This window comes from Notothenia coriiceps, unplaced genomic scaffold (assembly GCF_000735185.1).
Source record: "Notothenia coriiceps isolate Sejong01 unplaced genomic scaffold, NC01 NC01_scaffold00000712, whole genome shotgun sequence".
In the NCBI taxonomy this organism is placed as follows: Eukaryota; Metazoa; Chordata; class Actinopteri; order Perciformes; family Nototheniidae; genus Notothenia; species Notothenia coriiceps.
Genome location: NW_011333413.1, coordinates 46,882 through 59,825, shown reverse-complemented (window position 1 = coordinate 59,825; position 12,944 = coordinate 46,882). Strand labels below are relative to the sequence as shown.

At 44.0% G+C, this 12,944-nt stretch overlaps 1 protein-coding gene across 1 annotated transcript; it reads right to left on the bottom strand.

Annotated features, from left to right (window-relative positions):
• Nucleotides 1–6: 6 nt before the first annotated feature.
• Nucleotides 7–11,105, bottom strand: thbs1b (thrombospondin 1b). Its single transcript, XM_010784617.1, has 23 exons — nucleotides 10,931–11,105; nucleotides 10,669–10,757; nucleotides 9,949–10,508; nucleotides 9,125–9,200; nucleotides 8,714–8,797; nucleotides 8,485–8,594; nucleotides 7,704–7,829; nucleotides 6,598–6,694; nucleotides 5,585–5,758; nucleotides 5,234–5,410; nucleotides 4,964–5,137; nucleotides 4,581–4,708; nucleotides 4,322–4,474; nucleotides 3,942–4,160; nucleotides 3,705–3,812; nucleotides 3,098–3,257; nucleotides 2,886–3,004; nucleotides 1,613–1,847; nucleotides 1,258–1,485; nucleotides 821–1,092; nucleotides 616–713; nucleotides 379–518; nucleotides 7–280 (listed from the first exon to the last, which is right to left on the bottom strand). The coding sequence occupies exons 2-23, from the start codon at nucleotides 10,730–10,732 to the stop codon at nucleotides 273–275; spliced, it is 3,510 nt and encodes a 1,169-aa protein (XP_010782919.1). The 5' UTR covers nucleotides 10,733–10,757; nucleotides 10,931–11,105; the 3' UTR covers nucleotides 7–272.
• Nucleotides 11,106–12,944: the final 1,839 nt, after the last annotated feature.

Below are 12,944 nucleotides of genomic sequence, written 5' to 3'. Positions count from 1 at the left end.
CCCCCCCAGCTCTCCCTGCCCTCATGGATGCTAAGGGCGGAGGAGACCGAGCTCTCTGATCCTCAACTGGCAGTCAACCGGTCGGTGCTTCGCTCAAAACCAGCTTCAAGTTACCCTGAGGCTGACCACATGCCCTTCGCGTCGTCAGAGTGTGCGTGCCGCAGAAGAAAGAGTTGCGGGGATAAATCGGTCCCTGGACTTTGCATCAGAATACATAAGTTCATACTTTATACAAAAAAGGTGCATTCCTCAGAGCTTTCTGGGCAGTGCATTTAGGTATCTGTTGAAAGAAGAAGACAAAAGAGTTGGATATGGTCTTGATTTTAAAAGCAGAACATCAAATGCTTTATGGGAAGTTGATGAGACGTAAGTTCTTACCTCTGCATTCATACTTGAGGTCTGAGAAGTATACCATCTCTTGTGAGAAGACAAAAAGACCTAGCCTGCCGCCAGCATATGACTTGTCATAGATGTTACCAGAATCTGCCATGATCTTCTTGCCCTCGTACATCACAACTCTGTTTGAAAACAAGAAAAAGTTAAGCAAATGAGGAGTAAAGCTTGGGATTCAAACGTCACACCCATGTAGAGAGTACATTCCTATCCTCTACCCACCTTATAAGTCCTGTTCTCGGTCTGTGGATCAGATGCCATCTGTAGGCGGTGAAGTCTTTCCATCCAACGCTCTTGGGGTCATGCCAGAGAGTGCGGACCTAAGGCAAGGGAAAGTAAACAGCCATTGGTTTATATTTGTACACTTCCCTATATTTAAAACAGCATTTGGGGAGTATAACCCCCACAAGCCTACCAAATATCTTACCTGTCCTGGTGTATTTCCTGTGTGCCAGAGGGCGTTCCTGAGGTGCTCTCCTGGACCAGTGGTGGAGTTAACCATTTTAATGGACAAGCCAGAGTAGCCCTGGGCCTTGGTGGGTTTATTCGACCAATATGTCTGTGTAATCTGCTTCCACATCACCACGTAGAACCTGGAACTGGACTGGTATCCAAACACAAAGCCGGCGTAATCATCATCCCTCTCAGTGTTGATGAAGAAAGTCCCGCTGAAGTCCACTGAATTGAACTCGTGATAACCTGAAGGAAAAATTCAAGTTTATGACCAGAATTTCAATTGAATTCAAAACCAATTCAAAACCTTTATTTATTTTAGGTAAAATCCCATTTTCTATCCCACACAATAATGACTTGACGTGGTCAAATATTTGTTTTAGACATTTGCAACCTATTCTTTTTACTTACCGACAGCGATTCCAGGGTCGCAGTTGACAGTCTGAACCAGCTCTTTGCCTTGATGGCGGACGACCCAGTTAGGATCAATCTGGGAAGTGCCTTTGGGGTCGAGAGGAACCATCTGGAACTTGCGGAAGTCTGTCTCACTAATGTCAAAGTTTTCTGGGCACACGTCGTAGATGTCAGGCACGTTGTCTTGGTCAAAGTCGTCTTTGCAAGCATCTCCACGACCATTACCTGAAAAACATACATCACATACTCATTAATAATAGTTCCTAAGGTGTTTCGAAGTTCTATCCAAATGCTTTGTTTCAACTTATAGCGACTGTGTCCTTCACGTTTTAAAAATGGCCTATCAACTCACCGTCAGAGTCCAGTTGGTCAGTGTTGAAGACAAGTCTGCAGTTGTCCTTGTCATCAGGGACACCATCGTTATCGTCATCATGATCACAGGCGTCTCCCTTGCCATCTTTGTCATGGTCAGCCTGGTTGGCGTTGGGGATATACGGGCAGTTGTCCAGGTTGTTCTGGTGTCCGTCCTCATCGATGTCCTGGTTGCTGTCACACTTGTCTCCCACTCGGTCATCATCTGAATCCACCTGAAATGGTCAAATGATTTGACTTCAGTGTTCTGACTTATTAATAAATGGCTTCAGGGGACAATGATGTCGCTCTTTGACATAGGCAGGTGATTACATTTCATCCTATCTTTTTTTTTGTTTTCCCTGCAGTGTTTCCTGCTACCATTGTTTAGTCGTCTGTCCTCTCATGCTTTCATTACAGACTTTCCAGTCTAAGGTTGCCTCTGTAAAGCTGCCAAGCTCAATTTGTCCTAGATCTGTCAGCAGGTTTTAGCGAGTGAAAATCTAACCTCACTTCACAAGACTCTGTTGCTCCACCTACTCCAATTTGCTTGTTGAGCACCTCCGGCATCTGTAGTAAAGGGCGAAGTCACTTTATCCTTATCTGGCAGAACTAGACATACCCTTTAGCAGTAGGAAATAATAAGGGGATGAATGAAAGAAGTTGAAGGGTGGGAAGAGGTATTTTTGTTATCTTTTGAAAGACATTGCTGTGTTTATGTCTAGACATGTCTTTTTTGGCCTTTTAATTGCACTGTGCAATTCAGTCCTCATTCACTTTCTCTGTCAATTCACTCTTTAAAGACCACATTCGTGTAGATTTAGGCTCACCCCTCCTTCCCCCGTCATTTTCCTGAGTCCCGTTGTTCAACACATTCCTATTTCTCAGTGTAGCATAGCACAGGTGGACTGAGCAGGCCCGTGGTGTGCAGACAGGGCACTAACACAGCCCAGGGCCAGCCCATTCCTCAGTAATATCCAGCCTAGGGCCTCTTCCCTCACATTAGTCAGCTAACGTCAATGGGCCATTGAAAAGACCCCTAGCCCCCCACCACGCCTTATTGAACTGATGTGCCCTTCTGCTGCATACAGGATTTTCTCCACCTTTACATGGCGTGATTAAGCTGAGACAGCTACACAGGGCTAATCACTGACGCTCTGTCTCAATTGAAAGACAGATATATGCTGAGCTATAGAGAAAAGCAGGGAGATGAATGTGGATTATTGTTGGTGGGTGAGGTGGAAGAAATGGGGAAGGGTGGTGTGTCCACACACCTGATCTGGATTATGTTCCAGAGGGCAGTTATCACACATGTCTCCCACGCCGTCCAGATCTGTGTCCTTCTGGTCGACATTGTACACATGGGGGCAGTTGTCTTTCTCATTCATTATGCCTAGGGAATTAATGGGAACATCCAAAAGTAAGTACACTATAGGCATAATCTCACTGTTTATCTGCAGATGATTGGTTCATTTTCAGTCCTTACCATCTCCATCAATGTCCACAGCACAGGCGTCTCCCTCTCCATTGTTGTCTGTGTCCGTTTGGTCTGGGTTACTATTGTAAGGGCAGTTGTCGCAGCGGTCACCAACATCATCGCGGTCATAGTCGTACTGCCTGGGGTTGTAAACGAATGGGCAGTTGTCCTGTTTGATAAAGAGGCAGCAAAATGGGAAGAGAAGAGTAGAGTGTAAGTTTTCAGGTGCTTGTCCCTATCCATCTGAGGCTGATTGGATCTATTTACAGGGAGGGAGCAATGCAGGATGAAAAGGTACTTTATTTTATGCCCTGTCCCAATTCTAATGTTGGGATTAGCAAACACACAGTGCAGCCCCTTCAGAGCTGTACCTCAGTGTTGGAATTTGAGGTTCTGGCTCAGGCAGGGGAGAAACATTTGCTTTCCTGCCTCCCCTCCTCTTCATCCTCTCCACCTGCCTTCTTATTAGATGGCATGAATGATGAATGCAAACATTTAAGAACACACACACACACACACACACACACACACACACACACACACACACACACACACACACACACACACACACACACACCATTTTCCAAGACTATGATCACTAGATAATTGTACTTACCCTATCGTCAGGAATGCCATCATTGTCATCATCGTTGTCACAGGCATCTCCCATGCCATCCTTATCGTGATCTTCTTGCCCAGAGTTAGGGAGGTTAGGACAGTTGTCCTGAATAACAGACATCGCAACCAGACAGTCAGATGAAAACAAAAAATGAACTTAATTTCTGAAAGACGAAGAAAAACTAACTTTGCTTCACAAGACATAGTAGAGCCTAGCTGCTTCATCATTATGTACCTTCTTGCAGTGGTAGGTGGCGTTCTCCACACACACCAGGTCAGAGTTGGGCCATCCATCCAGATCCGTGTCCTCTCCGCAGATATGGCCGTTGCCAGCATAGCCGGGCTTGCACTCACAGCGGAACATGGGATCGGCAAAGTGTCCAAGGTAGTTACAACGGGCGTTTTTGTTGCAGTCATGGCTTCCATCGAGGCAGGGATTACGGGCTGTGCACACCTGGAGGGTGAATAAGGAATGCATAGATTAACACACTGTGCATAGTCAAAATTCTGTTTCTGGAAAAGTTGGACATTCAAGTATATTCCTGTCCTGGAGATGCATTTGTATCTGTACCAGTTATTCCTGTTGTTAGTATCTTTCATTTTATCTGCACTTACCTGTTTCTTGGCAGCAGCCTGCTCCACACCTCTGCCAAACGGTTGGGGTCCTGAGTAGCGAGAAGGACATGGCAGACAGTTGTAGCCAGGCTCAGTGTTCTCACAGCGGTGCACGCCATTAAACTCAAAGCAAGCGTCTGGGACCTCCTTGCACTGTTATTAAGATAAAAACATTGAGCCCATTAAGCTGGGGACTTGCAACATACATTAACCATGTTTTATACCTGACAAAATAATCATGGATGATCTAATAGTTTACCTCATCAACATCTTTGCACTTGATACCATTGCCAGCGTAGCCAGCTGGGCACTTTCCGCACTTCCAGGACCCATCAGGTAAACTGGTGCACTTGGCTCCAGCAAAGCAGGGGTTGGACAGGCACCCATCTGAAAACCACAATGTTGGATTATTATCGAAACATCATCTGCAACATCAAAGGTATCCCTTTTCACTAATGAGCTATTTGTGAAGGAAATGATCAGGATATGACATACCTAATTGATTTAAACAAACAATATAACAAAATGCCAAAAACAGTGATAAAGTAAATTAAACATTGTAAGACAATCTGTTTCAAATAATACAGATGGGCTACATGGAATTTAATTGTAGGAGCTCTGTAAGTGATTGAAATGTCTCACCAACTGGACAGGCTATCTTGTTGCACATCTGGGTGTCTTTGGGATTACCGATACACTCTTTGCCACCGTATTTGGATTCAGGGTTATTGCACAGGCGTTTTCGATTCTGGACACCGCCTCCACAGGTGAGAGTGCAGGTGTCCCATGGAGCCCAGGGTCCCCAGTTACCATTGACTAAGGGAGACGAGAAGAAATTATTATTTATTTCTATTTGTGCTGTGTTTTAAAGACATATAAATGCAGGCAGGAATATCAGATGTTGGGACTTACTTGGGCACGGAGATTTCTCACACTTCTCAGTTTGCCGTCCTTCTCCCTCACAGTTCTTGCCTCCAAGCTGAGGGGTGGGGGAGTTGCAAAGGCGGATACGGGTGATCACACCAGCACCACAGGTGACGGAGCAGGAGGACCAGGGTGACCAATGGCTCCAATTGCCGTCCTGCTTGACTAAAGGACACAGAGAAAGGTCAGTTATCAGGAAGCCAATTGCTGCTCCTTTGTGGCTCAATCATATATTATGGCCCAGTGATGATGAGCCAAGTATCTCTCAGATAGATAGGGTTAGGCTTGCTGCTTATTTGGTTTTGTTTGGCTGGGTGAGAGTGTGTTGTGTTAACTTACATCGCTTGTCACACTCCTGGAGGTAGCAGTCGCGGGTCTGCACAGAGGTGCCCTCGCAGTTGCTATTGATACGGTCGCAAGAGCGCCCACGCTGCTGGATACCCCGCCCACATGACACGGAACAATGGGTCCATTCAGACCACGGCGACCATCCGTCTTCTGCATAGTCGCTCGCTGAGAAGGAGGGAGAGAGTATGAGAGAGAGGGGAAGAGGCAGACAATAAAAGGGCTATTCCTGCGAGGCAGCACCCCTCACAAACACCCCCAAGCCTAAATGAGGAGGGAAAGCTCTTTAAGCGGAGGGCTAATAGTGTGGATTTAGCTGGGAGTTGGACAGATAGAAGGTCGTCTGTTGAGAGGGAGGGCAGAGAATAACTCGCTGAGAGAAACAGAAAGGGCCACTGTCCTCGGGGTACATAGGGATGCCCCATCGGCTTATGTTTTCTTAGAGAGGAAACAGATTTTGCAAACACGGCCCTGGGTGTGTAATGACTTCGACAAGTGGCTGAGGTCTGGATGAATGGTGCTTCCCCTGTTTATTTAGGTTTTAGGGAGGCATTGCAGCCAACCCTGCATTGGTATGAGGAGCATGTCACTTCTTCTTAAGTAGAAGATGGCTTCACTGAACAGCCGACCAATTTTCCATACCGCTTTAACCAATTTTGGCAAATTACAGCCGTTTCAAAGATGTTTTTGAGCACAAAGAACCAATGTTCCAAAGACATAAGCGCCCTTTCATTTACTCGGATGTTATTGCAGTTAAATCATCTCTAAAGTTAACATGTTTTCTCTTGAATAGAGATCTTTGCCAGGGAAATATTTGTGGCTTTTTGTTGTACATGGCAGATAACATAGAAATGGCTCTTTCCGTGAATGAGGCAGTGTTCGAATGCCCTGTGTGTTAGTTTAAACAGGGGCCGTTTGTACAGTAGCTTACAGTGCACGTTTACGTAAATGCAATTAAAGTGTGCTTTCCTTTAGCTATGCAGATTCTAACAATAAGAAATACTTACGTGTTCCACAGCGAGGGCAGCACTCTCCATCAGGAATAGTAGCATTAGCACAGGAGAGCAGGGGGCAAGAGATCTTGCGGCACACGGTAGCAGAGTTCTGCAGGAGCAAAGAGATCAAATGAAGTGTTAAACACATGCTCAAATATATGAATATCTATCAAGCGTTGCTGCAGTTTTCTACTAAATGAAGTCCAGATGTTGGGTTGAATCTCACATTGTTAAATGGGTTGAAACAATCCAGAGCAGTGTCACTATTGTGGAGTTGAATGTTCTGTGAACCTTTTTAAAAGGAGTGCGTGTTACAGAGTAATTTCTTTAAATCCAAGTTTTTGTCCATGTCCGTGCAACCAACTCATTAAACACTCTGCTCCAACATCTGAGTTTGCACAGATTCACCATGCCTGACAAACAAAAAAGCAGGATTCTGGCTGGGAGCGGAGACCCCTGCAGTCAACCACCTGCCAACTGGGTCAGGAGAGGGTGGGAATGAGTCCAAAAGTCCCAATAATGGAAGTGGATTTGACTGTAGAGCCGAAACTGGGCGCTGAGCCGCAAACAAGTGAAGCCAGATTGTCAGCACAACCTGTGTGGGTAGTACAGTGTGAATGACTCAGGGATCTCAACTGGCTAACTATGCATGATTATGTTCTCCCTCCTGGATCTGATCAGGGAAGAAAAAGTGAAAAAAGTGCAACTAGTGTATCAGTAGAAGAGAAAATCAGGAATGTAATGGTGAAATGCAGGGACGCTCAACCAATCCTTTATTTCCACTTCATTCAGTGAGTGCCAAGGTCTTGTTTTTAATTACAATGCATCACTTGAAGTCTGGTCAAGTCCGTCTAGGCCACACTCAAGTTGAACTTCTGTCAGCGGACCTCTTATTACAGCAGTAAAGGCTGCCGTTGAGCTTCTGCCAGGCCTTCACACCACTAATTACTGACCAGATCAGTTGAGTGGTGTCAAGTGTGTGTGTAGGTGTGTGTGTGCGATTGGTCTTTCCATTTGAGTGTGTGTGCGTGTATAAACAAGTTGGAGTACAGAGTGCATCCCCTCACACGTGTATTTAAGTACTTAAGAAGAGACAATACACACTCTGGAGATCTCACCTGACAAGTGCACTCGGTGCAGTCATCCACGGTCCACTCGTCTCTGTTCTTGTGCACGATGCCGTTGTGGATGCAGACTCCGCTGTGAATGCCAATGCGGTTCTTAATCAGCTTGTTCTCATCCGTCTGGGAGGGAGCAGACAAAACACATATTTGAATTAGATGCCAATAAGCTTCTACCTTTCTCATTAAAATGTACTAAAGATATGAAAGAAAGTATGTTTTGATTGCTTATAAAAAAAGATGTGAATATGCACAACTACTTTGTTGTTAATCCATACAGGCTTGACATTATACTATCTAGAGAGAACATTTGTTTTTTGTAGAACTTTATATGGGTTGGGAAAGCTTTGAACTGATGCCATAAAGCTGTTTAACTTTTGTTTTGCGTGAATAAGATAGTTCTGGCTAGTGGACATTTTAGATTTCAGTATTTAAGTTTAGCACTATTCACTCTAAAATGCATAAATCCTCTAGGCTCCATTGTTTTCAGAGCACTCAAAGTATTGTTAACTTAATTTGATTAACAGAACATAAACTTTTGCTTTGAAAACTGCAATACCTTGGAGATACCTAATGTCTAATGCTATTTTGACAACGGTGGTGCACACAGGTGGTGACGGTAACATAGAGACTAGACACATCTAACACACGCACACACGCACACACACACACGCACACACACACGCACACACACACACACTACGCGCGCGCAGGCAGGCAGGCAGACTGTCTCCTGCTCTCTGCCACCAGACGGTCTGGCAGGTTTCCTCCTCCTTACCAGCTGGCGGAGCTCATTGGACAGCTCCTTCACCACCACACCGAGGCCCTTCAGCTCCTTAAACATGCCGATCAGATCCTCACAGGAGAAGCCACAGACCATCTGCAGGTCTTATCAAAAATACAGGGAGGAAAGTCATGATTTGGCAGTGAAGGTATAAGAAAAAGTGTGATCAGTCGAAATAGAAAAACAGCCATGAGAAAAGGAGGGTGATGTAAGCGGTGTTTACCTTTAGTCTTGTGTCCGGTGTACTCTGTTCTGATTGCTGAGGATCCATTGAGGTTCTCCAGGACCAGGGAGTCGGTCCTTATAGCTGAAATAAGAACAGTACCATACATCAAACTACATATTTGCACACTCATCTTGTCTTATTAATGAGAGGGATTACTATTCTCAAATGTTACACCTCCCACAATTACTCATTAAGACAAGTAATATGTTAATGCTGCAGCCCAGCGACCACAGCACCCTGAGAAATGTGCATAGTGGCATTCCTGTGTGACAAGTTGTAAACTGTGAGGCTTTATGTAGAAATCATCAAGCAATTAAAGTGTAACCATTTCTTTGATAAGGACTTAGTACTTGGCAGAACATGAAGCACATGGTGGTGAGTAAACAGACAAGATTTGTGAGTACTTACAGCTTTGGCATCCTTTGTTGCGCAGGATCGCTTCCAGTGACGCTCCAAACACAAACCGGACGTTTTGTAGGACCCCCTGCAAGTATGGATGTTCACTTTAAACTATGATCCTGAAAATCAGCTAATGTTTCATTGCTGAATGTAAAAGCACATAAGAAGTGGTGTCAAGTAACTATGGTGTTACTCTAAGTACTACTTAAGTACAATTTTGAGGGATTTCTACTTTAGTATTTGAATGTTTTGCTTCGTTCTTCTACAAGGCAAGGCAGGGCACGTTTATTTATATAGCACCTTTCAGTACGCGACAATTCAAAGTGCTTTACAAAATAAAAATAAAATACATTTAAGAATAAATACAGTAAAAACACATACACCACTTCAATTCAGGGGTAAATGGTGTACTTTTACTCATTAAAGGCAGCTAAAAGGACTTATTTACCTTTAGCTGCCTTTAGTTACTTTGCAGATTTGGATTAATGATGTGAAATATAATAAACACTTGAATCAGACTTTAGTTACACCTGGAGTAAATTCACAAGCTACCCTGCAGTATACAAAGTCACAAAAACTAGCTGCACCTTTACCAGCTTTGATAACACTTAGATTAATACATTATTACAATACAAACATATACTATTCTGAAAAGTGCCAATCTGCATAATGACTATACTTTTACTTTATGTATAGTTTGATGCTAATGCTTTTGTACTTTTACTTGAGTAACATTTTGAATGCAGGACTTTTACTTGTAACAGAGTATTACACTATCCACTCCACAAAGACGTGACTGAATTTCCTCTGTTTATAATGACGGGTGTTCTCACCATGAACCTGTCCTTCACGGCTCCCTTGCCGATCCGGAGCTGGGAGCTGGCCGGGGTCTCCAGGGTGAGGATGCTCTGGATGGGCGCGTCCAGCTCCGCGGTGTTCACCTCCTCGCATCCGGCGTACAGCTGCGCGCGGTCCTCCTGCACGAACAGCGTGATATTCTTCCACTGCCCCGTAGCCAGGTCCGCATCTTCAATGGAAACCACCTGCTGCTTGTTCTCGGTGGAGAAAACTATGTCGAGGGTGTTCGCCTTTCCATTGGAGACGATCTCGAACACGGGTCCGGATCCGTCCTTCTTCTCCACGGTCAGGAGGGAGCCCCTGGTCCGCTTGAACTGCTTGAAGTTGAGCAGGAGGAGGAACCCCCTCTCGGCGTGGATGGAGTCGATCAGGTCCCTAAAGGCGCTCTCGGGGACCGGGGGGATCAGGTCCGGGTTGAGGATCTTGTAAGCGGGGCTGTACGGGTCGTCTCCTTTCACCAGGGTCACCCCATGGTTCTTCTTCGGGACTTTGACCAGCTCAAACAAGTCATACACGCTATTGTCGTCTCGACTCTCTGCGGGGAATAATAAGAAGCATTCAGCCTTTGTCTGGCAGTGCACCAGACATCCTGTTGTTTTCACTTTTTTTCACTTTTTTTTCCCACTGCAAACTGCTTAGAAAACTCTCCAGACTCCCATCATAATCTGTGAGGAATATTCTGAGGAGAAACTCACCTGCAACTCGCGCGCCCTCGCAGCTCCAACACATCAGAAGCAAAAATATCCCTGTCAACTTCATGGTGAATGAAGCACCAACCTGCTGCCTGTGACAAACAACGACAAAACACCCCAACATCTAACCATTTATTACATAAAAACCAATGCCAGACAAAGTCAGTGTGCAGGTTGAAAACATGAAGAAGTTATTAAAGTCGGTCACAAATCAAACGTTCTGCAGCTGCAGAAATATGCATTCCTTAGAATATTCCCAACTCACCTGCTTAACGAAAACAGCAGAGCAAAAGTAATACAATCCCGCAAAAATATTTAGAAATCCAGCAATAATCCTCAAGAGTGAATTTAAGGAGAATTATTTCAAATCAAAAAGTTCCACTGTGAAAAAAGTCTTCTTGTGTCTTGATTGAAAACTTGTCCTTTCTGGTATCGGCCGCTAAAAATCTCCCTTTTAAGCCGAGGGGGGACAAAGTGCTATTTAAATAGTTTGATGCCATTCCTAAGAAGTGGCGTCGTCCAATCACGGTGAGCTGAGAAAAAGGGACGAGCTTAAACCTCTTAACTCAGAGAGAGAGGGAGAGAGAGAGGGAGGGAGGGGGAAAGTCCGCTTTGGATGAGGGACCGACTTCAGTGTGTTGCACTCAGACTTTAATGGACCAGTGTTTCCTCTCACAGCGTCCATCCATCACCCTTCAGAAGTATTTCCATCTCACACATTCCCATAAGATAAGCACACTACAAACTAGTGTTATAGTCCTATTATATTCCACACATGTCTCTATGCTATGTGAAGTGAAAAAACATAACAAAAAGACATGCAAAATCACTCCTGGGTTATTCTGCAAGGTCTCAATATGTCACTATTATATAGTAGAAACATCATTATATTATTCCCATGCACTGTTTGCCTGTGTCCCATGATGATGCAACGTTTACAATTTTGTAATACCTATATATTCCTTAATATACTACAGAATCTCTCTCTTTTTAAGCTTATTTAAAAATCGTTGTTTTATTGTCAAATAGCTCACATATTAGCTCTGAACAGTGGCTTCAGTATTATCCTCCACCTGCAGTTCCAGCTCCAGCCGCTAGGAGCTGATGTGAGTTCACTGGAGAGAGGCCTGAGGCAGTGAGGGCTGCAGCACACCTGACATCCACATTTTCACTGTTTCTGTTGGGTGTTTAAGAGAAAATAAGAGCATTGTAATTAGAGATATTTTATTACACATCCTGTTTTAAGTCTTGAACACTGTAAAAGTGTATGACCGCCTCCACACAAGCTGATTAATTAAAGGTGGGGTAGGTAATTTTGGAAAAACCGAGAAACCAGCTCGAGTGCGCTAGAATTTGAAAATACACAGCCGGAACAAATCTGCCACTTCCTTACAGAGCCCCTCCTCCAAAACACACGAACACACACATGACCAATGAGGGCACGAGATAAGTTTGTGCACAGATGGAAGGCTGACAGGCACCAAAAAAAATCGGAGGGCACGAGATAGTTGTGCACAAATGAAGGTCTGACAGGCAGGTAGGCCATCCAGTGTATTTTAGCCGGGCCGGCTCAGATGATTGGTCCCTATCCCCTGTGTGCTTTGGCAGTCTACGGCTTCCACAGATGACATTTTTTTATGGATTTTTTGTCAAAGCACTTCAGATATTCATTGCTATCCGGATGTTAAGAGCATTCCATGGAATATAACAAAAAGTGTATCTTGAGAGCCGGTTTCTCAAACTTACCTACCCCACCTTTAAGACACTCGAAAGGCAAGAAAACAACATGAAGTGGGAGCATGTTGGTAGAATAGTGGTTTTAAAAAAAAAGATTTTTTAAGCAAAAATAAAAACATCCTGTAGTGGAACACAAACATAATAGCATTGCATTAATAATTCATAAATACAATTTAAATATGATGACAAATACAGAAAATGTCAAATTCAAAATAATGCAAGCAGTACATTTCTACCTTTTTTAAAGATGCCAGTCAAGAATCACACTTCAAATGCTGCACATCTTTTTCAGTGTGTAACCTTATGATGTGAAGAACTTTCATACTTGCATAAATCAAAATAAACAAACATACCGTCTTAATCAGTGATTACATAGACATTTTATTTATTGGGATAAACCCCTTGAGATGCACCATCTCGTTTTCAAGGGGGTCCCAACAATAGCAACAACTTACAGACATACATAAACAAAAAGCAAAACAAGACAAACCACGCAGTCTTAAGTAAAATTCAAGTAATACATACAATCATTAAAATCATTA